Source organism: Daktulosphaira vitifoliae, unplaced genomic scaffold (genome assembly GCF_025091365.1).
Source record: "Daktulosphaira vitifoliae isolate Bord-2020 unplaced genomic scaffold, ASM2509136v1 Scaffold_1, whole genome shotgun sequence".
In the NCBI taxonomy this organism is placed as follows: domain Eukaryota; kingdom Metazoa; phylum Arthropoda; class Insecta; order Hemiptera; family Phylloxeridae; genus Daktulosphaira; species Daktulosphaira vitifoliae.
This window is the reverse complement of record NW_026099572.1, coordinates 69,473,042-69,494,340: the sequence shown is the minus strand read 5'-3', so window position 1 is coordinate 69,494,340 and position 21,299 is coordinate 69,473,042. Positions and strand designations below refer to the sequence as shown.

At 25.4% G+C, this 21,299-nt stretch overlaps 2 protein-coding genes and 1 long non-coding RNA gene across 5 annotated transcripts in view; 2 read left to right on the top strand and 1 right to left on the bottom strand.

The window, feature by feature from the left end:
- The window catches only part of LOC126905915 (leptin receptor gene-related protein), a 92,934-nt gene that overhangs the window by 53,146 nt on the left and 18,489 nt on the right, over window positions 1-21,299 (bottom strand). The window contains exon 1 of one of the 2 annotated variants that reach the window (XM_050686086.1): window positions 10,963-10,966. The exons of the other annotated variant lie outside the window; for it this stretch is intronic. The gene's annotated coding sequence lies outside the window, so the exon portion shown is untranslated. Of the gene's footprint in view, window positions 1-10,962; window positions 10,967-21,299 lie in introns of those variants that run through there. 2 annotated transcript variants of the gene reach the window in all.
- On the top strand, window positions 233-16,118 carry LOC126905763 (E3 ubiquitin-protein ligase TRIM9). 2 transcript variants are annotated; one of them, XM_050685778.1, is made up of 10 exons: window positions 233-1,271; window positions 12,553-12,648; window positions 13,090-13,323; window positions 13,398-13,554; window positions 13,741-13,776; window positions 13,868-14,007; window positions 14,132-14,270; window positions 14,334-14,558; window positions 14,640-14,812; window positions 14,875-16,118. In XM_050685778.1, the coding sequence occupies exons 1-10, from the start codon at window positions 495-497 to the stop codon at window positions 14,992-14,994; spliced, it is 2,097 nt and encodes a 698-aa protein (XP_050541735.1). In that variant the 5' UTR covers window positions 233-494; the 3' UTR covers window positions 14,995-16,118. The 2 variants fall into 2 exon arrangements, with proteins under 2 accessions (XP_050541735.1, XP_050541744.1); XM_050685787.1 differs by lacking the exon at window positions 13,741-13,776 and having other exon boundaries at window positions 237-1,271; window positions 14,875-16,115.
- On the top strand, window positions 17,083-18,780 carry LOC126905948 (uncharacterized). Its single transcript, XR_007704140.1, has 3 exons — window positions 17,083-17,556; window positions 18,300-18,349; window positions 18,424-18,780. It is a non-coding gene; the product is annotated as an uncharacterized LOC126905948 (long non-coding RNA).

Sequence of the window (21,299 nt, the reverse complement as noted above, 5' to 3'; positions counted from 1 at the left end):
AAGTGTGTTATCAAATTTATTAAAATGTGTACTGTAACTACGTTATAGGGCGTGTAATTTTATAAAAAAAAAAGGCTATCTATGGTACCCTAATTATTTTTCTGTTCATAGTTATAAGAAATACATTTTAATGTTATACACGTATGATAAAATAATTATAAATATTTTTTTATGATATATTATTTATTTTATTATATCGTTTACACTGTTCATGGTATATTTCTTGCCGCTTGATGTCGTTAGTGTCACGTAAACAAAAGTAGAAATTAACTCCTCCGGTGTTGAAATCTTTCATTTGCTATCATTAAGTAGTTATTAGTTAGTGTTCATTTGGTTATATCGTTAGTTAATCTGATCTTTAGTGATGTTCTTCGCAGTTTTTGAAATTGCTTTGTAATTAATACAATGAAACAATTTGAAATATTACATTATTGTGCTAGTGAAATTCTACATCTTAACTAACATTATTATAGATTTTTTATTTTGCTGTCATTATGGAAGATGAATTACATTGTGTTGTTTGTAAACAACTCTTTAACAACCCTGTTCTTTTACCTTGCTATCATGCGTTATGTTTGAACTGTGCTATGCATATTCAACGTCCTATCGAATCATCAGTCAATCAAGAAAATAGTGGAAACTCGACTAGTAGTAGCATAGAGTCGCATTCGTCAGACTACCATCCTGAATCAGATAAATTATCCATTCTTAGTGAGACTGATAGTGGTGTTGTTTGTAATAGTCGACCCAATAGTTATGTGGGTACGCCTAATATCAATGGTACTGTGTTTCCACCAGTTACAACTAGTTCATACTCGTTAACATGTCCTATCTGTAGAAAAATTGTGTACTTTGACGATAATGGTGCTCTTAATCTGCCTAAGTACAAAACTATGCGAAATATTGTTGATCGGTATGGAGATTTAAAAAATATTGCGCCTAAATGTCAATTATGTGAACACGATCCTGCTGCTGATGCTACTGTACTGTGTGAACAATGTGAAGTTTTGTATTGTGATGTATGTCGAGAGAGTTGTCATCCATCCAGAGGACCTTTAGTTAAACATAATTTGTTAATACCATCAGTTGGAAAAGTTGCATTAAGGAATAAAATTAATAGTAGAGATATGGTGTGTATTGATCATGAAGAAGAGTGTTTATCTATGTACTGTATGGTTTGCAAAATACCAGTATGTGCTGTATGCATGCATGATTCAAGGCATACGAGCCATGATGTACAAGCCATAAATTCCATGTGTAAAGCCCAAAAGGTAAGATTTAATCTTATTAGTATTTTTTATTCATCATACAATGAAATGTATAGGATAGTTCACAATGTTTTGATAAATCTAAAAACTTTAGATCCAACAAATATTTTAAAAAATAAACTTACTTTTATAGTTTTAAAATTTGTTTTTAATGTAGTCATTAAAAACAAATTTTTTTTATTTTTAATTTTTAGAAATCTCATAAATTTTTAAAAATAAAATTGGGTTGATAACAACTTTAGGATAAATACTATTGAGTTACAAGCATTTTTATACATAGAATAAGTATATAGCATGGGTGAAGCATTTATTATAAATATATACCAATACGAGCTCTACCTACCCTACAGTTGTTATCAACCCATCAAAAGAAAAAGAAAATGTTTTTTCTTATTACAGACAAACAATAAAGAATATGCTTTTATAATAGTCCAAAACTGTAAAAAATATTTAAAAAAAAATATTCACTGGATTAAAAGTTTTTAAATTTGTCAAAACATTATATGTTAATCATTTTTGTCATAGTCTTTTTTTAAATTTATGTTCAAGTGGATAACATTTTTTGAGGTAGGATGTTATATTTGGTTAATAATTTATTCAAAGGGGTTTGGTTAAGTCAAAGTATTTTCACTGGTCATGTTAAGCTTAATCACCATATTTAGTTATTTTTGTGTCTTGCATATAATATTATATGTTATTCTGTAACACTAAACATATATGTAAATATTGTGGTAGCTATGTCGAGATTTGAATATTTGAAATGAATCATGATTAAATTTCGAAAAACCAAATTTATTAATTGTCTTTTTAAAATAATGATAAGAACATCAGTTATTTAGTTTGTTTAAATTGAGTACTTATATTGTAAGGTATAAATTATGTTCCTATAAATTTTCATATATATTTTTTTCTTTGCTAACTTTGTCATTTTATATCAAATACCATCTTAAAGTTGAGTAGCATAAATTAAAATTATATTTTATTGAAGGATCATTAAAATTGAATCAATTCCATTATTTTATCCAATTTATGTATTTAAAAATAGACCTATATTTTATTAAAAGATAATGCATTAATTATGTAATTGAATGCTTTTTACCAGTCTTTATTTTTTATAACAACATTTTTAAAAAGTTTTGTATGGTTTTTTCTATCTTAGATTAAGACTTACTAAATTATTTAATTGATAAATTTTTTGAGCTCAGTGCACTTGCTATTTCCAATTCGTCCCTTAAATTTTCATTATATCATTATTGTTATTTAAATTAACTTCAACTTGATTATAAGAGACTAAGTTTCATTAATGTCAAATGAATGAACTTATATTAAAATAAAAAATATGAAATATTAAACAACTTAATCTAAAACCAAGGAAATTATGCTTACTTTTGCATAATGTTATTATTATTGTAATGACTTGCCTTGTATATAGTTTTATTTTATATAACATAATTTGTTAATTCCTCTTTATGGTCCTTACAATATGAAAACATGCAACGGCTGTTATTAAACCAGTGATGATTGAATTCATCCAATTCCTCTAATCACCAAACGTTTTATGAATTCATTAAAACTTTAAGTAACATTTAAATTAGCATGTGTTCAAAAATATTAGAGATTTTTAAAAAATATTTTTATATTGTTTCTTATGTTTCTATTTTATATTAAAACAAGACTAACAGCAACGTAAATGGTTGGTAGAAGGGGTGGGTTAACAGGAGAGGGACTGGATCTTTCCTAGATATCGATATTTTTACATTATAATAATATGTAAGTTAAAACTCTTATAACTGTTCTAACTAAATTTTATTCATAAGGATCCTCCTCTAAAATGTTGAAAAACGCCGCTGTAGTATGAAATCTTATAACATAGGTAAAATTTACTAATCTCTTTACCAAATAAGGAGACGAAACTGCTTAGTCGTAGATTAAGTAATTTTTTAGTTATAAATGTGTTTTATTAAGAATTTCAATCGATTTTGTATTTTAACATATGGGAGAATTGTAAAATTTCTTAATTTTATTTATATTTTAGTCTAAAATTAAAAATCAACACTTAAACTTGAAAAAAATTCACGAGTTATTTTTTATCCATGCCATTTGTTAATTTTGGTTTTACAATGAATAAAATATTATAATTGAAATAATTTTGTCTTAATTTAATTTTAAGATTATTAAAATTTTAATTCTTCATTAAAATAATATTAACAGTTAGCCTAATAATATAAGAGCTTAAATCAAGCTTTAGTCAAATATATCTCAACACTTAATAATGTTTCAATTGAAACATTTATCATGTATTAACTATGTACAAAAAGTGTAACATAATTTAAACTATTTAAAAAATAAAATTAAAACATGAGAATTTAATAAATATATGCAATTCAGTATATATATATATATACCACATACGAATTTTCTCGTGTAACTATTTAAAGTTTTTTTTACAAAGACGTTTAGAATTTCAATTTATTTTTCGTTTTATTGAAGCGACTTCGCTACCGGAATAACATAATATTTCCATTTAAACAGCACATAATAAAGTAAACAAAGTATATACCTGAATTATTTGATTTCCCGACAGTGGAGTTTGCCAATTTAAGTTTTATAAATTTCTTGAACTACGTTCTGTCAAAAGTTGGTACCAGCAATAGAAATAAAAATAATGGTGAATAAACAGTTACTTGTTTGTTTGAAATCTTAATGTTGCTTTAACATGAATTCAAAATTTTATGATATTCTATAAGTATATAATCGAACAAGCATATCAAGTTATCCACGTTTCATTCATTCTCATTAAATAATGCTTTCATAATCATATTTCATCATTAAAACGTCTTATGGTTCTCAAATTTTACAGGATGTTTAAAGAAATTCGTATTGTAATTATGGCACTCAACATTTTTTAATAGTCAATTTTTCTTTGTATTATTAATTTTTTAATGATATTATGTTATGTATATTCTTAAGATTTTTACTTTTTGTGTTTATAGTTACTTGTTGTTAAACACATAGATTTATAATTTATTAAAGGATTTGCATAAAAGTTTTTTCAACATTTCACAATTTTACTCAAAATAATTTTGCAGTCTTTAAAATAGTATTATTGAAATAAAAGTAATGTAACTACTATATATTTTTTTGTTATTTGAATAAAATCATATGTTTATTCTAACATTTGTTTTACGCTTAGAGTTTGTAAATTATGTGTATAGCCTTTTTTATCAATCATGAAAAAAAAAAACAAAATATAATCAATGTTTTTATTTTTTATATCTCATTTCTTGATATGCTTAAAGCGCAATGCAGGACGTGTCACCAGCGGAATATGTTTATTTAGCGACAGCTGCTTGTCCTGCGGTATACATGAACAAAAAATATATGTATATAGAACACATTGTATGTCTATACATCGCTTCTCTCTTGTTTTGAATGCTTTTCAGAGCCAAAAACCACCCGTGCCCCTTTAGCAATATACGGGCGTTCATTTTATTAGGAAGGGGAGAAAGAACACGTTCTGCCGAATGCGTTTACTAGGGTGAAATGTGAATTCTTTGAACTATTACATTACTATGTAGCGCGTTCGTATGTGTACTCTTTAGCGGCGGTAATGCTGTCGTCAATGCTCCCCATCTATTTTTGTTTTTGAAGAAAATAGAATAAGGCTTAGCTTAAATATGTCATTACTTATTGTTAAAAAAATTCGTATCATTACTAAGTCTTTGGTTTCATTGTTTTTTTTTTTTATATGAAAGTCTCTATATAGCCCAACAAAATTAAAAATGAATAATACATTTTATACTTGAAACTATTGTAGACATTAATTATTTGGATATAATTAAAATATTATTTAGATGACCATACGTATTTTTTTTATTTAAGCTAATTCAAAGTGAAGATATATCTCATAGTATAAACCATTCTAAATAATTGCAACACTCTGGTTTAAGTTATAGTTAACGACAATTAGTTTACTAACTACTGAATGGAAGACTGTATACTCAATTGTAAATATCTGATCGTTTGTTTTTAACATTTAAGTAATTCACCACAAAGTATAAAACACTAATAACAGTTTACTATAAATTTTCAATTTTTAAATACAGGTTATGCATTAAACATGCTGTAAACTGTAACATAAGAAGTCAAGAAGGACTTCACTACTTAAAAAGATGTTTTCTTAAAGCATTTCGAAAAAAGTTTCTTGTTCAGAATTTAAAATAAATTAACGTTTTACTTATTAATAAAAATTAACTTGATTTTTTGGGGTCTTTACTATTTTATTCAATTGCCACGGCGCTGGTTTATTTAAAAAGATCAAACGTTATACGTTTGATATTCAATGTCTTTATATATAATGTGTTTCAATAGAATTTGTGTAGTAAAACTGAATTGTTCAGTATGTTAAAAGCATAATGCTTTGCATAATAACTCCATCATTACCTTGTACCTATGTGATTTACGTCTCCTAATAAATAATCTCGCGTTAACATTATGTTATTCAGTTGTATAAAAATAATAAATACATTTATAATATGTAAACTTTCCCTTGAAAATATCATTTTAAGTAATCATTATATTTTATTCTAATTTTTTTTTACTGTCAAAGACCATTTCGTTTTTGTTAATGATTATTAACTATGGGTTTGTTCGTCGAATTGTAATTCTATTACTGTGCTCGTTCAACCATTGCAAACGTCATAATATTCATGATTTTCATTTTTGATTTCGCAATTTAGGTACCATAACCGCTTTTTTCTAAATACGAAATTGTGGGTTGTTTTACTTGCACTTTTATGAAAACAAAAGCAATTATCTTAGGGTAGTGTAGAGACATAGGCGTTTTGTTAAAGATGTATGCTGTGGTAAATAAAAACACACTCGGGTTATACATGATTATTATTAGACGTGGGGGAGTTAAGTCACTTAGACGATACAGTCAGGAAAAAGGAAATAGAAAATCGGTGCGTGACGAATTCTCTATAGACCTAAGATTGTTACTTTTGTGCTTTCTCTCTGATATTTTATTTTATCATTGGCATAACCACGAGTTGACAGAAATGCTGTTTTCACTAAAATAACGAAATAATTATTAATGATTATTTAAAAACGAATTGCGATTATCAAACAGATGAAAAAATAAAATAAAAAAGTATCATTTATTTTCTTTTTCTTTATAATTTCTTTATATTAAAAAACAGAAATCATTTTATTTTATCTGCGTCTATAGGTAATTTGCGTAAATTTTGTTCCGATATTAAGAAAATATCACGAATGATTATAACAAATAATTCAAAGTTTGTTACTCTTAGTATTATAAAGGAGAATTTCAGTCTTTTATCTTCCTTCTTACATTTATCAAATGAAGTTCTCTCTTAACTAAACACTGGATTTCATATCACATAAATGTGTTAAAAGGATTGAATAGGTCTACTAATCAGTATTGAAACGTTGAGTGGATTAAGTTATTATAGTCGGCTTGTTTCAGGATTCGAAAATCTGACGCCACTATAAGAAAATATCTAGTTACTTATCCAATAGTTTTTTTACTCGAATTGACCTATTGGTATTTGATGAGTGCGTTTCTAATCTCTAGTGATCATTTAGTTGTAGTCTGCGAACTGACTTAATTATTGCAAGTGATGTCGGCAGCGATCGGTTTCGGTAGTTTCATACTTAAACAAATATAAAAGAATTCACTTCATTGTGCATCAGTTTTAATACATACATTATGTAGAATAAAGTCGTTGCACATTGTATTTTTTAAAAGAAGATTTTGCTGCGTTATGTTTAACAATAGAAGCATAAAACAGAAAACGTGCATACTTCATGCATAACAATGATGGCCGTCGCTCGGTCATTATTCTGTTCAAATAATACAGCCAAACCTAACAACCAAACACACCAAATTTTTGTAATAATTTCCCCTGAAAAATTTATTTTTATTGGAGTTTTATTTATTATTTCGTACTATTGACATGTTATTTGGAATAAAAATCTATACTTAAAAATATCAATAAAATTTTAGACATATTTTACGGTTGAAATATAATTACTTATACTGTTATCCTGTATTAATTGAAATTGACTCATAACAATTGTTATGTTAAGTAATGATGTTGTATACATTAAAACCAATTAGGGCTTCATTTTTCTTTTTGTTGTTTGTCGTTAAAACTGTTTAGCGTTCATTATTTTTCAGCTTAACATGCAATATTTTAATTGTTTTTTTTATAGTAATATTATATGCTCAGTATAGGAATTGCGTAAAACATTAAATATTGTGTTTGCGCTGTATTTCTTAAGAGGTTTTCTGATTGCCAAATGACTTGTTAGAAAAAAAAAGCAATAAAACTCACATCGATTTATTTAAACTTGGTTAGAAAGGAAACGGAAAATAAAATAGTATCTTAAGAGACTATAATTCATGCTTTTCGTCGCCAAAATATCTTACATATGTGTTCAATGTTTTTATTTATCATTTTACAACACTCCTTTCAATTGAAAATGCTAATAAAAATGCAGCATATGATGTGTTTAGATGTCGTCAAACAAAATAAATGTCTGCTGATTTGTAATTGAATATTTTTGTATTTGTTATATATACCAGTACGCCCGGAGAAGTGGGCGAAAAGCGGTACCATTGCAAACCTTGGGATTTTTTGTGTCACTTATAAAAAACTAATACAAAACATACAATCCAAGCTTCCAAATCTTTTAATTTGAATTTGAGTTATTGTCAATGTAAAATAGATTATACAACACCTGTATTAATAAAATTCTAAAAACCAAAAGGGTTATTTAAAAGGAGACCGGTCGGCTTTGTGTGTTCAATTCATGGATGAGGGAAATGAAATTTTCTGTCTGTTTATTTCTAGGCTTTTACAAAATAGTTGGTATTTAGTTATTATGTTCTAGTAAAAAAAATGTTATATAATAGGTATATAGATTCATATTATGCTGTAATTAAGTAGTGTAGTAGGCGACTTAGGTTAGTCAATTTTTTTTTAACTTAATTAGAAATTTACAACACATATATAATTTTTTTTTTGTTCATATTCCTTCTATAGTACTATTTTTAATAAAAAAACTAAGTCTGAATAAATTTTATTGAATATCATTAATTTCTGAGGGATATCGCGCCTCTCTAGCTTATGGTGTGTGCGGAATTTCCTGGATAGTTTAAACTGTTATAAATAATTTTTGCGTTTATTAAAAAATTTTTTTATGGGTACCCCTAATTTATATTGAAGTATAGACTGTATATCACGATTCAAAATGTTCAATAAACTATAAATTATAAACTATTCGTTACAGCACGCTTTTAAATTTGTGAAGTACTACTACTTATTTTTACAAATGTGTTAACGATTTCATTAAAAACAATGTTGATTTTTATTACTTAAAATATATTTTAATGTTTAGTAACATATATGGTATTTAAACTTTATAATGAATATATTAATTGACAAATTCACAAAGAAATAAACTCTCTTAATTTTGAAAATGTATTTTCCATGTTTGTATTGCTAGTTTTATTTAAAAGTAGTAGATTATTTTTGTTTTAATGTTAAATTTAAATTTTTTTATGAAAAATAAATAAAAATGTTAACATTAATTATTGTATATAATTAAATTGATTGACAATTTAATAAAATGTGGTAAGTGAAAAGTTTTTTAAGAGATGACAAATCTGTTGAAAGCATGTTGATGATGTTAGTTTTCCGATGTTTACTTTTATTAATTTTGACTTAAAATTTATAACGAATATTTTTGAAGGTAACATGATATCTTATCTTTTTAAGATAAACATTAAAGTATGTCATCGATTATTTTTTTAAATCGATTAAAAAGAAAATATTTTCTTATTTTAATTCTTTTTATAGAATTTAATTTTTAAGGTAATGGGTTTAGCTATTATTTAAACATCTTGAAAGTTAATTATTATTTTTTTAAATTTATTTTTGAGTAAAAAATATGTTAGCTATTTATGTTTTTCGAAATAATTTTATTGCCAATTACATATAATATTGCTAGTAAATATACGCTATTAAACTTAAATGTCTTACTCATTTTTAATGGTTAAGTTGTTTACAGCTGATGTTTTTTTATTTTATTGAAATTCGTGGTGTTTGTAGTGTATAATATTTACTGCCTAGAAGATAAACGTAAAAATAGTCATCAATTTTGCATTGTTAACAGTTTTAAGTTGTCCTTGTTAGATTCTTAGTTTCTTACTTGTTTTTATTTTATTTTTAATCAATGCTGTTATCGCACAAACTCCTACTGTTATTAACTTTGGCCTAATCGCTTTTCCCTGTGTTGCGTGTTTTTCGTACGTAATATCTTATAATTCGGATAAACATTGATGCAACAAGGGTGAATTTTAAGCGAATTTTTTTGAAGTTTAAAAATTATTTTATTAAGTTTTTATATTCTTAAGCTTCTTCTTGTATATAATGATGAACCACTTTAATATCAATTATGCCCTTAATTATTAAATTAGAAATCTTCATATCATGATTGAAATATACTATTAGTGTCTTAAATATGGTAGGCTTATTTGAATAGTAATAATATAGCAGTTGTACCACTCAAAACGCCTATTTCATTCCGTGCTCAACGAATGTGAATATTAGAATGACTCTTAAGCAGACGACACACAATTTGGATTGCATTTTATTTGTTTGATTGATATTATATATTCAAGTAAGTTTTATTATAAATGAACAAGACTTAAAAAATGATTAATTCTAGATAAATGACATTACAACTCCATTAAAGGAACAAGGTTTGTCGCGTGACATATTTTCACTGTTTATAAACATTATTTAATATTTATAGTTTTTGTGACTTCTAACTAGTGATGAGAAATATCTAATAGTAATTATCGAACTATTTGATAGCCATTCAAAAACTATTCTATAGTTGGACAATATATTCGAATAGTTTTAAAAACTATTCCATAGTTTTATAATTATTTGACAGCTTATGCTAAAAAAACTATTGAGTTACATAAAAACAATTCGTATAGTTATTCGATAGTTTTAAAAAACTATCGATTACTATTCGATAGTTTAAAATATTCGAAAATATCACTACTTCTAACAAATTTTAATTATTTTATAATGATAAAATAGTTATGATTTTTTTATCTTAACGGCATGCTCTGTTTTTCATATCTTTAAGTGTTAGTTTTTTGGTCTAAATAGTTCATTCATAATATATATATTAACCATATAGCATAAAGTTATAATAATTTATTGAAAAAAAAGATATTGTTTTACATGTCTATCCCTGACACTTATATGAAAAATAATGAATTGCTTATGAAGTCTATTATTAATGATATAGTGCAGGTTGTAATATTATCTATTTCACAGCAATTAGTAATATTATTAAATTATGCTATCGTAGTTTTAAATTGATAAAAGAAATTTACGAATAACCTTTTTTATTCTTAAGTAACAGTATTACTTCATTGGACATTTTTAAAGAAATGCACTAGGAACATTTTTATGTGTTGGTAGAACAGTAAAATTTGATATTATTATTTTCGGATTACTATTGAGAAAATTCAAATAAATATAACTACTGTTATTAAGATCAGATAAATTATTTAAATTAAATTTAGTAATTTATACCAAAATTTTGGGTTAAAATACTTCCTTAATATAATTGGGAAGCCATAAGTGCTTTTAATTCCCTCCGTTGTAAAGGATTGCAAATATGACCTAATAATTATGCGATTGTTTTAAAATAAAAAATTGTTAATTTATATTTTAGTGTTCATTTGTAAGAATTGATACCACCTGACTTGTAACTTCTACGTATTGTTTTAAAATATCTGCTTTCAAATTTTTTGAAATTTAGCGTTTTTAAATCGTTTCCTTTAAAAAATTTGTTCTACGCAAAAATGTATGCTAATTAAATAATTCATTTTTATTATTATGCTAAATTATTTGTATTTAATGACTTTTTTTATGTGCGTATGGGCACATAAAAAAGCTACGCATGGGCGTAGCTTGAAAAAATTATCTGGGAGGCTATGGAACCACATTCTATTTCACAAATTTGGATTAAAAACCTGACTGGAAGCCAAATTACTTTATTAACTCCATACCCCCTTAAAAAATTCCATTCATTTGAGGGGCGCTACGAATGTTTCTTTGAGATCTGTAGTCTTTTCAAACTACACTAATAGTGGGTTATTTGCCAAATAACTATGGAAGTTTAAATTTTTTACTTAATGAAAATTTTATCTTGGCGTTTCAGTTACAACTTTTTGCCTAAAATTTTATATTATTCAACCTATATAAACTACATTGATTTATCATAATTCTAGCGACAGCTGTATTAAGAATACATTCTGTAAGCACAAAATGTTACATTAATGACATATTTACTTGACTACAAAAATGGTGGCAATTAAGAAATCATAATTTATACCATTATATAAATGGCAGAAATAGCAAAATAATGTTATGACCTGACTAAATTTCCATTTACTATTCACAAGGAAGAATCATAAATAACCTAAAAGATATTTTTACTACAAAAATGTAGGCTACTATCTGGACGATTGTCAAAATGTCCAGTGGTAGTGGAAATAAAGACACGACATCTGCATACATTTAACATTTTATTCGTAGCAATAATAACTACAGTAATAACATCTAATTGCTTGCCAAAGTTCAAAGTTTAATGTTTGTTAAAAACGAAGGTGACACATTTCGTATATCGAGACAAATAATGTCATAAAAAAGTTTTAAATAGTTAAAAAAAATAAAAATTTTTTACAGTTATCCTATGAACTACATTTCTTAAAGAGTACATTGCATATATTTTTAATAAATGTTAGGCGTAACTTATTCATAAATAATTTTTGTCTTAAAAATATTTTTTTGTTAATATTTTCTAATGGTTTTATCATATTACACATAATTGATCAAAGCAGTACATTTCAGTTAGATTTTTGTTAAAAGAATCAATTTACATTGTAAATGTTTACGGTCGTGTATTAATTTTTATAATAATGTCAAAAGTCTAGTATCACAATTATTTAAATATTTCCTCTATTATATAATTATAAATTAACTAAAGTATTATTTTCAAAACACTAATGAGTTGGGTTAATTTTGAATATTATTATGAGGAAATAATGATCGTTGGATGTATAAGGGTATTATCACATACTTATAATATGTTAATTATTTATTTTAAGTATTTAACCATATTGTTTTTACATAGAAATAATTAATATTTGTTATTTATTGAATTTCAGACGGAATTATCTCAAAACCTTCAACAACTTTCTGAAAAAGCTCGTACATCCACCGAATTCATTCAAAGATTAAAACAGATGTCAGATAAACTAAATGTGAGTTTTGAATTTGTAAAGTTAATTATTATAGTTTTTCTCACTAATGTTTTGAGAGGTATACAAGGATAAATTACATATATCCAGGTTTGATATTTTAAATTAACATATATCCTATAAAAATAATTTAAATACCTATGTATATGTTCTTATATTTTGGTGTATCTTTAAATAAAAAATAAATTTATTACCACTCCATTTTGTAACTGTAATTATTTTGTTATTTTTTGTTAATCAGAATTGTTAAAAAACATATTTAAAAATGAACCTGTTTAAAACGTTTGAAATTACCAATGTTAATTTAAAAATGTTTGGTGTTTTAGACATGTTAAAAACATAAAAATCTTGCTATCAGTATCCACTTAAAAAGTGAAAGAAAAAAAAAGATCTTTATTAGTTTATTTATATTTTAATTTCAAAAGTTTTGTAAATAATTTTTAGGGCGAATGTGAAATTCTTGAAAGACAAGTAGATGCTCGTTGTGATGCCTTAATAAGATCTATTGAAAGACGAAGACAGTGGCTAATTGATACAGTTAGGCAAGATAAAGAAATTAAACAAATGTCATTAAAGGAACATGTGGCCCGTTGTACTGGAAAATTGCAGAAAACCACATCCCTTTTGCAATTTTGTATTGAAGCTCTTAAAGAAAATGATCCGGTTTCATTTTTACAGGTTAATTATTACAATTGAAAATAAATAACTAAGAAAATTGTAATATTTTGATCATGTTATAATTTTTTCTATAGGTTGGTTCAATGCTGATTGGTAGAGTTTCAAATACTGACATGACTTGGCACAAAGATGTATTACCATCCCCCCGATCATATCATCAGCTAGATTTGACCCTTGATGATAATGCGGTCTTAAAAGCTATTGAAAGTTTAAACTTTATTCAAATGAAAAGTATGTATATTTAATATTATAGTATGGTTTTGAAAGACTTATTCCCTAGTCCAAATTATAAATAATATAAAAATAAATTGCTACTAAGTATAATTTTAATTGTCAAGTCATGTAATATTCAACAAAATATTACTCTAATTAACAAAATACTTACATTTATTTGTTATGCTTTCTAACTAAATAAAGCTTTTGGGAATGGTGGAGGAGACATAAAAAGATCAGGTATTAATTTTAAATGTTTATTTTTCTATTTTAATTTTGATTTTGATTTAATTTTTGTGTATTCTTTCTTATTATTTTCATTTTATTCTAGCTCCTAATGCTCCAGTTGTCATCACTGAAGAATGTAGTGCTGAAAACAATAGTGTCACAATTGCCTGGCAACCTCCAGCTTCATCATTTGTTGAAGGCTATATTTTAGAATTGGATGATGGAAATAATGGAGATTTCAGAGTATGTTTAATTTACTATATTTCAATATCATATTTAACTATCTAATTTCTCATTTTTAATTAAGAATATTTAAATAATTTTTTAAATATTTATTAGAAATTAAGTATATTAGTATTTTTTATAGGAAGTTTACTGTGGTGGAGAAACAATTTGTACAGTTGATGGTTTACATTTTAACTGTACTTACAATGCTCGTGTCAAAGCATTCAATAGTGCTGGTGAGGGTGAATACAGTGAAATTATAGGATTACAAACTTCTGAAGGTAAATTTGTTGCTATTAAAATAACCGTATAACAACTTTTAAATTTATTATACTTTTAATTAGTGGCTTGGTTTAATTTTGATCCATGCTTGAGTTCTCCTGAATTATGTTTCACTCCTGATAATTGTACAGTGACTTGTGAGGGTTTTGAACATCGTGTTGCTCTTGGTAGTGTTGGTTTTTCTAGAGGAGTTCATTATTGGGAATTTACAATTGATCGTTTTGATGCTGATACTGATCCTAGTTTTGGTGTGGCTAGATTGGATGTTTCTAAAGAAGAAATGCTTGGCAAGTTTTAATAATTTACAGTTGTTATTATATTTGATAAGTTCATATTATTAAACTATAAAACATTTTATTATTGAATAGGTAAAGACGAATTTGGTTGGAGTATGTATATAGATAAACAAAGATCATGGTTCATGCATTGTAATAGTCATGATCAACGTTGTGATGGAGGGATTCAAGTTGGTTCAACCATTGGAATTTTATTAGATTTGAATAAACATCAGCTTTCATTCTATGTGAATGATGAACCACAAGTAAATTATACAATTATATTTCAAAGTCAGTAGTTCTATTAATAATTTTTAATTAATTTTAGGGATCAGTAGCATTTTGTGAACTTTATGGTGTATTTTATCCTGCAGTTAGCGTAAACAGAGGCGTTGCTGTCACTTTACACACAGCTCTTGATGCGCCTATTGATTTAGAAGACTGTTAAAAATTTCATATTCTCGTTTTAGTACTTAAAAATAAATAAAATCATAAAGTGTTTTGTAATAAAAAATCATTTATTCCAGTGATAATTTTTACATATATTTTTATATCACAGGGTAGGAAAATATAACATAAATTACACACATTTTCCTTCCAAATTCTTTCTTAAAATGATTTTTCCTTATTATATACTAGATAACTATTAAAATGATTGTTAAATCATTCGTAATTGTAATCATATTGTTAATTAATAATATTTATATCCATTAAAACAATGTTTATAATCAATATATTTAATCAAATAAGTGTATGCAAGATCTTATACTCTATAATGAATTTTTTTTTCCATTGATTATTAAATCTTATAGAAATATGACCCCTAGTCTAAAACTTTAATTAAGTTAATATAGCAACACAATTTTGTTTTTTTTTTTTATAACTACTATTAGATATTTAAATTTATATTAACTTAATTGTTTCAATAATTGAAATATTTGGCATTATAAAAAATTTTATACATATATTCCATTTCTGATATTGATATTACTATTGAATTAATATTGATTTAAAAAGTTATAGAAATGTCTTATATATGAAAAATTTTATTTGAATTTTTATATTTGTTAAACTATTAGGATTAAAAATATTAATTTTTGTACATCTAGTCAACTGGTATTTTTGAATTTTACAATATATTATAATTAATAATAAATTTGATAATTTTAAGACTGAACGAGCACAAATTAATATAGTTTACATAATGTCTAATCTTTTGATATAGTTTCATTATATTTCATTTTAAAACTGTAAGCAAAACATAATAAACCTAATTATATTGTAAAATCTCGGATGATTTAAGTTTTCTTTTTTATGTATGACTTAAAAAATTACTTTTTAAAGTTTATTTTATTTTTATTTGTGTCTTTTAAACAACTAATTTAACTATTGCAATGCCACAAGAACTGTATTTATTATCTCTTTAATTTATTTAATTTCTTAAAGATTTTGTATTATATTTGTATATTTCCTTAAGATATAATAAGAAATAGAAATTATTTTCTATGTGTTCATATGTAAAAATTGATTAAGTCACATTTATTAAATCTTTTATAAAATTGTTATTTGTATAATTTAATTTGGAGGAAAATTGTCTTTATACTTTAATAAATAGCAACTTATAATATATACATATATATTGTCAATAAATGTGTAATTTTTTTGAAGAATTAGATTTTTTTAACATTGTAAATTTACCTTTAAACATAACTGTTATTCTTGTTAAATATCTATTATTTTGACATGCAAGTATACAGAAGAATGTTACTTATAGTTTAAAGCGGTAAAAATAATAATTTTTACCATTAGAAATGTCTTATTGAGGATAGTATATAAAAAAGATTATTATGGAAAAGTGGTATTTCTTCCAGAAATAAATAGTAAATATATTTTCTATTTATAAAAATAACATTGTGAACATTATATTAAAATAAAATCTGATTGATTATAAAATGGGAACATTTTATAAGAATTATAATTTATAGTGATTCTTATTGTAATAATGCATTTTAAATGGAGCTCCTAATGAATTCTTAAAAGTTCAATTACCTTATTTTTGCACTTTCTTTTTAACATAAAATCTTCGTAATAATTAAATTATGTAAAATATTGACTTAAAACCCATTAGTGTAAAAATAAGGTTTTTAATAAAATATTACACTGTTTAGGTATTTCGTAATATTTTATGTAACCATTTGAAAAAAAAAATTATATTTTCGTTTAAAAATCATCGTAACTTAAATTTTGACTGGTCGGCCATGACACTTAATCCGTACCATGAATCCAATGGTCAACCTGAAATTATTACTGACGACCGCTTAATATTGAACACATTAGACGAATGGGAATTTGGTCCGGACTATACTGGTGACATATTTTAACCGAAGTAATATGTAATGATATACATAGTACATCATTAATATTATAATAAATTATTTGTATACACAATAGATCATTAATGTCATAATGTATTATTTAAGACTTCAATCAATCAATTACACAAAATAAAATGTATACCAATAAAAATAAGATATATATATGTACCTTTTAAATGTTTAAAAATATTAATGAAATTTCGTAGAAAAAGAGTATATATTAATTATATAAAACAAACAGGAAATAATAAACAATATGTAATGGTAGCACATAAGATGAAGGGTAATAAACTATGTCTAAATTATTATATGAGATATGATTGTATTTTATAATATGTAGATCATTATTGATGAAAATGTAATAAATAACATGTAATAAATTACAATTAATAAAGAAATAACGGTGACGTCGGGGATTACTTCTTGCCTTTGAACTACGGTCAAATTTAATATAAAAAGCCAAAAATAAAGAGCATTCTAAGACAGATGCAATCAGATACTTACAGAGGCACTCACTACGCTCGACCATTCCACACTACGAAACATATGCAAGAAGTGATCCGCCGTCAACACAGTTATATTTGTTCACAAAATACAAAATCTATTTATTTAAGAGTATAGCAGAAAATATCGAGGTAGGAATCTAATAAATTCACCAAAAATAAATAAGGTTTAAAATTAAATATTATGAGTACATAGATTAAGTAGGCATACAGGAAAATCAAGTGATTATCAATAATAATAAATATACCAAGTAAATTTAATAAATCGATAATGTTTGTACAGAGTTACTTGGCAGAGTTATATCGTTGATACGTGTCTATTTCAGGAGTTAGGTTGGAGGTTCATATGTATAGCCACCATACCACTCTGGGTAGACACACGAGGTGACTCAATCCCACCTATCATCGATAACCGTCAAAACTCGTGGCATTATTGATATTTAAGAATTGACAATTAATTATGATAAATCCCATATTAATAAAATAAAGATCACTTTATTTTTCTATCATCTTCTATCTTTCTTACAGACCCTCGTACTCATATCCCGAGTAATGATATTATTAATACAATAAAGTAGTGGATCAAATAAGAATCAAAATCCCGTCATATTCTATTTAACTTATTTCTTTTGAGCAACTGTCAAAGTAGCTCCCTAAATTAATAACCCCTCCTAATTATTATATCATAATTAACACAATAAATTATTAAAGTATTAAACTATTTAAATAATTTCTTCTTTTTTTTGATTCACTACAATTACGAACATACATTGTTTATACGAATGATCGTATTAACAATGTATGTTTACAATACAATTGTTTGAATACCATCTTAAATTCATTGAAGTACACTACGAACGATATGTTACTAATAGGATATCCACTGCACACTCAAATAGCCACCGGATGTCTTTTGCAATGACTGGTATGTTTGAGTCGTATGCAATTTTGAAACCTAATTGTAACTGCGGGCACGCTTTTGCATTTTTTGGTTTTCAGAGAAACAATAGGTGGCTTGATATTTTATACAAAATCTTAGACACTATTTTACCATCCTCTGATGATTACACAGATTCTGACAAATCCTTAATCTCACTGCTTCCAATACAACATCTCATAGAATAAAAATCTTATCATGAAATTGTTGAACTTAATAACTTTTATATGAGGTCGAACCAATTATGTTGGACATTCTTCGACCATAGATGTTTTCTTCATACATAAGACTTATGATATGCTATTTTCACTTTTAATCTCAACACCAATAGTGACTTCTGTACCGATGTGACTTTATGATAAAAGTATTGATGTTATTGTTTGTACTAAAAAATTATAAATATTGTATATTTTTATTGTAAAATCCTAATAGAATTTCAGCAAATATAATAAAGATATTTTTTATAATTCTTATGTTCAATTTGATATTTTTATTTATCGTTACTTTAACAATGTCAATTTGTACTTTCTAATTATCAATTATTATTTGATTATATCTACATAATTGTAATGTCCTTTTACATATTATTATGACTAATGAGTTATTGATTAGATTAAACTAGAAAAAAGTAAAAAAAAAGTGATCGCAGTTTATTATTCGATTTGATATATTTTTTAGATTCGTCTGTAATATTGTAATTTTGTTTTCTATAAAGGTGGCGTTACGCTGTTGCTAGAAATAATAGCAAGGTTAATTTTTATAAAGAGCTAGTTATTCTAAGGGATATTTGAATATTATCATTATTGAATTGTGATACAGATTAATTATATTTTATAATATAATTTATTATCCTTAATAATATTTATACATCTTTATATTTTCTAGAAAATACATTTTTCTAATGGAATAATTATTTTTTTCCAAAATTAAGAAGTTTACATATAAAATAACTTATCTTTTTAAAATTAACAATGCAATTAATGTTATTATTTCATTGGTATTTACATAACAAAAAAAAATTCGAAAAAAATATTTTGAAATGGGGTGTTGTTATGATGGAAAATAAAATCAGGAGAATTAGTTTATACGCAAATATTATTGTAGTCATTGTTATAGCATAATTTGAATGGATTTAATCGGAAAAAGTTCAAAAATGGTAGCAGATATTTTTATGGTAAAACCAATTATTGAGAAATTGAATAAGATAGTACTGGGTATTCACAATCGAGATTTTTTAGACTAACGAAAACTAATATTCAAATGATGATACAATAATCAAAAACTAAATTACTAGTTTAGAAAACGTGGTTATTATTGTTACAGGAATCTTATCTTCTATGTTTAGACTCTCTTGTTGGGAATAATTGATTAACCACTAAAAAGGGGGTTAAAAAACATTGTTATCGTTTTTCATGTAAATGTTCGTGCAAAAACACTTCAATACGTTTGTTTCAATTTTAGTTTTGTATGTAAAACTTCAAATGTTTTTTGAGATTGCGAATTATATTTGTATTTAAATATATTAAATTTTCTGTAATTTTTCACTGTTACTGTTTCAATATTCCTTATGAGCTCATATAAAATACATTTCTGTCACAAAGTCAGGGTATTTTTTGTGAATATTCACTAGGTGTCTATTTTTTACTGACTATAGATACTTTTTTTATTGATATTATTAAACATTAAATTGCAACCTCTATAGTACAATGTGTATATTGATGTACATTAATAAATATAAACTGCTTAACTTAACAGTATATAAAAAACCGCAAAATATTACGCAATAAAAATAATTTTGGTTTTTTAAGTATTTGTAATACTTTAAAAATGTTATCTAAATTCTAAGAATTAAAATAGTAACCTATACTGATTTTTATACAAATCCAAATAGCACTTATAATTGTGACAGCTGCGAGTGCAGACTGGTGAATGATGTATTGGTGACTACTACTGACATCCATAGATGGATACCATGGTTGTAGAATTTGTTATTATCAATGGTAATATATCAATTGACGTTTATTGATACTAAATTATCCGCAATCAAATCACAGACTATATGAAAACAGATAGTTCACTTGGCCCGATAACAAAACGGTTTTTTGATTGGAGAAGTGAAATCAGTGCAACCATATGTATGAGCGCAAAAATTCTTTTAATTTATTTCATTATTAAATCTGCTGTAGCATAAATATTATGAAATTCCGTATATAAACATAATTATTGACATAAATTATTTGAATACATCATTAAATTAAGGTATTAAACCCATAATCCCTTATTTATGACTCAAAATCCCTAAATTAGTCATGAAAATTAAATAATTATCAGTTTTTATAATGTAAATTATTAACTACTTAAATTTGACTTGACTTGAGCAGTAACAATTATTATTGTTAATGTTGTCAATGATCACATGTATCTTATTTCGTGTTATATTTGGTGCTTTCTTTCAAAATATCTCACTACCTCACCAGTATGCGATGCTCAGTAAAGTTTTGTCCAAGTACATATTCCTTCAAGGATAAAAGCTTTTTTTCTTATCCTAAAGAAAATGATCGTTTGAAACTATGGATGAATAATTGTCAAACTAATCATTTGGCAGAGACTTTATCCAAAAAAAAATAATCTAGTAGTTTGCGCGGATCATTTTGACGATAAAATGTTTTTGAAAAAGACTACAAAAAATCGGCTGGTCATGATGCAGTACCTACAATATTTAGTGGTCAGTATTTTTTATCTTCAATGCAAAGCTGAGAAGGTATTAATTTTACTATGATGTGTGTTTCTTTAATTTATTTATTTTTTGTGTGTCTGTTACCTTGTTTTTTTCAGCTCTCACCGAACCGATTTCTTTCAATGATACGTCAAAAGATCACAAATCGTATCTAGTCGAAGACATTATCCTCAAAAATTGAAGAATTTTCCTTCATTCCTC

Excerpts from the sequence above, each read along its gene's own strand:
- LOC126905763 (XM_050685778.1), top strand. The coding sequence starts at position 495 with ATGGAAGATGAATTACATTGTGTTGTTTGTAAACAACTCTTTAACAAC. Across the intron at positions 13,555-13,740 it reads AAACTTTATTCAAATGAAAA|CTTTTGGGAATGGTGGAGGA; the intron begins GTATGTATATTT and ends AACTAAATAAAG. Across the intron at positions 14,271-14,333 it reads AGGATTACAAACTTCTGAAG|TGGCTTGGTTTAATTTTGAT; the intron begins GTAAATTTGTTG and ends ACTTTTAATTAG.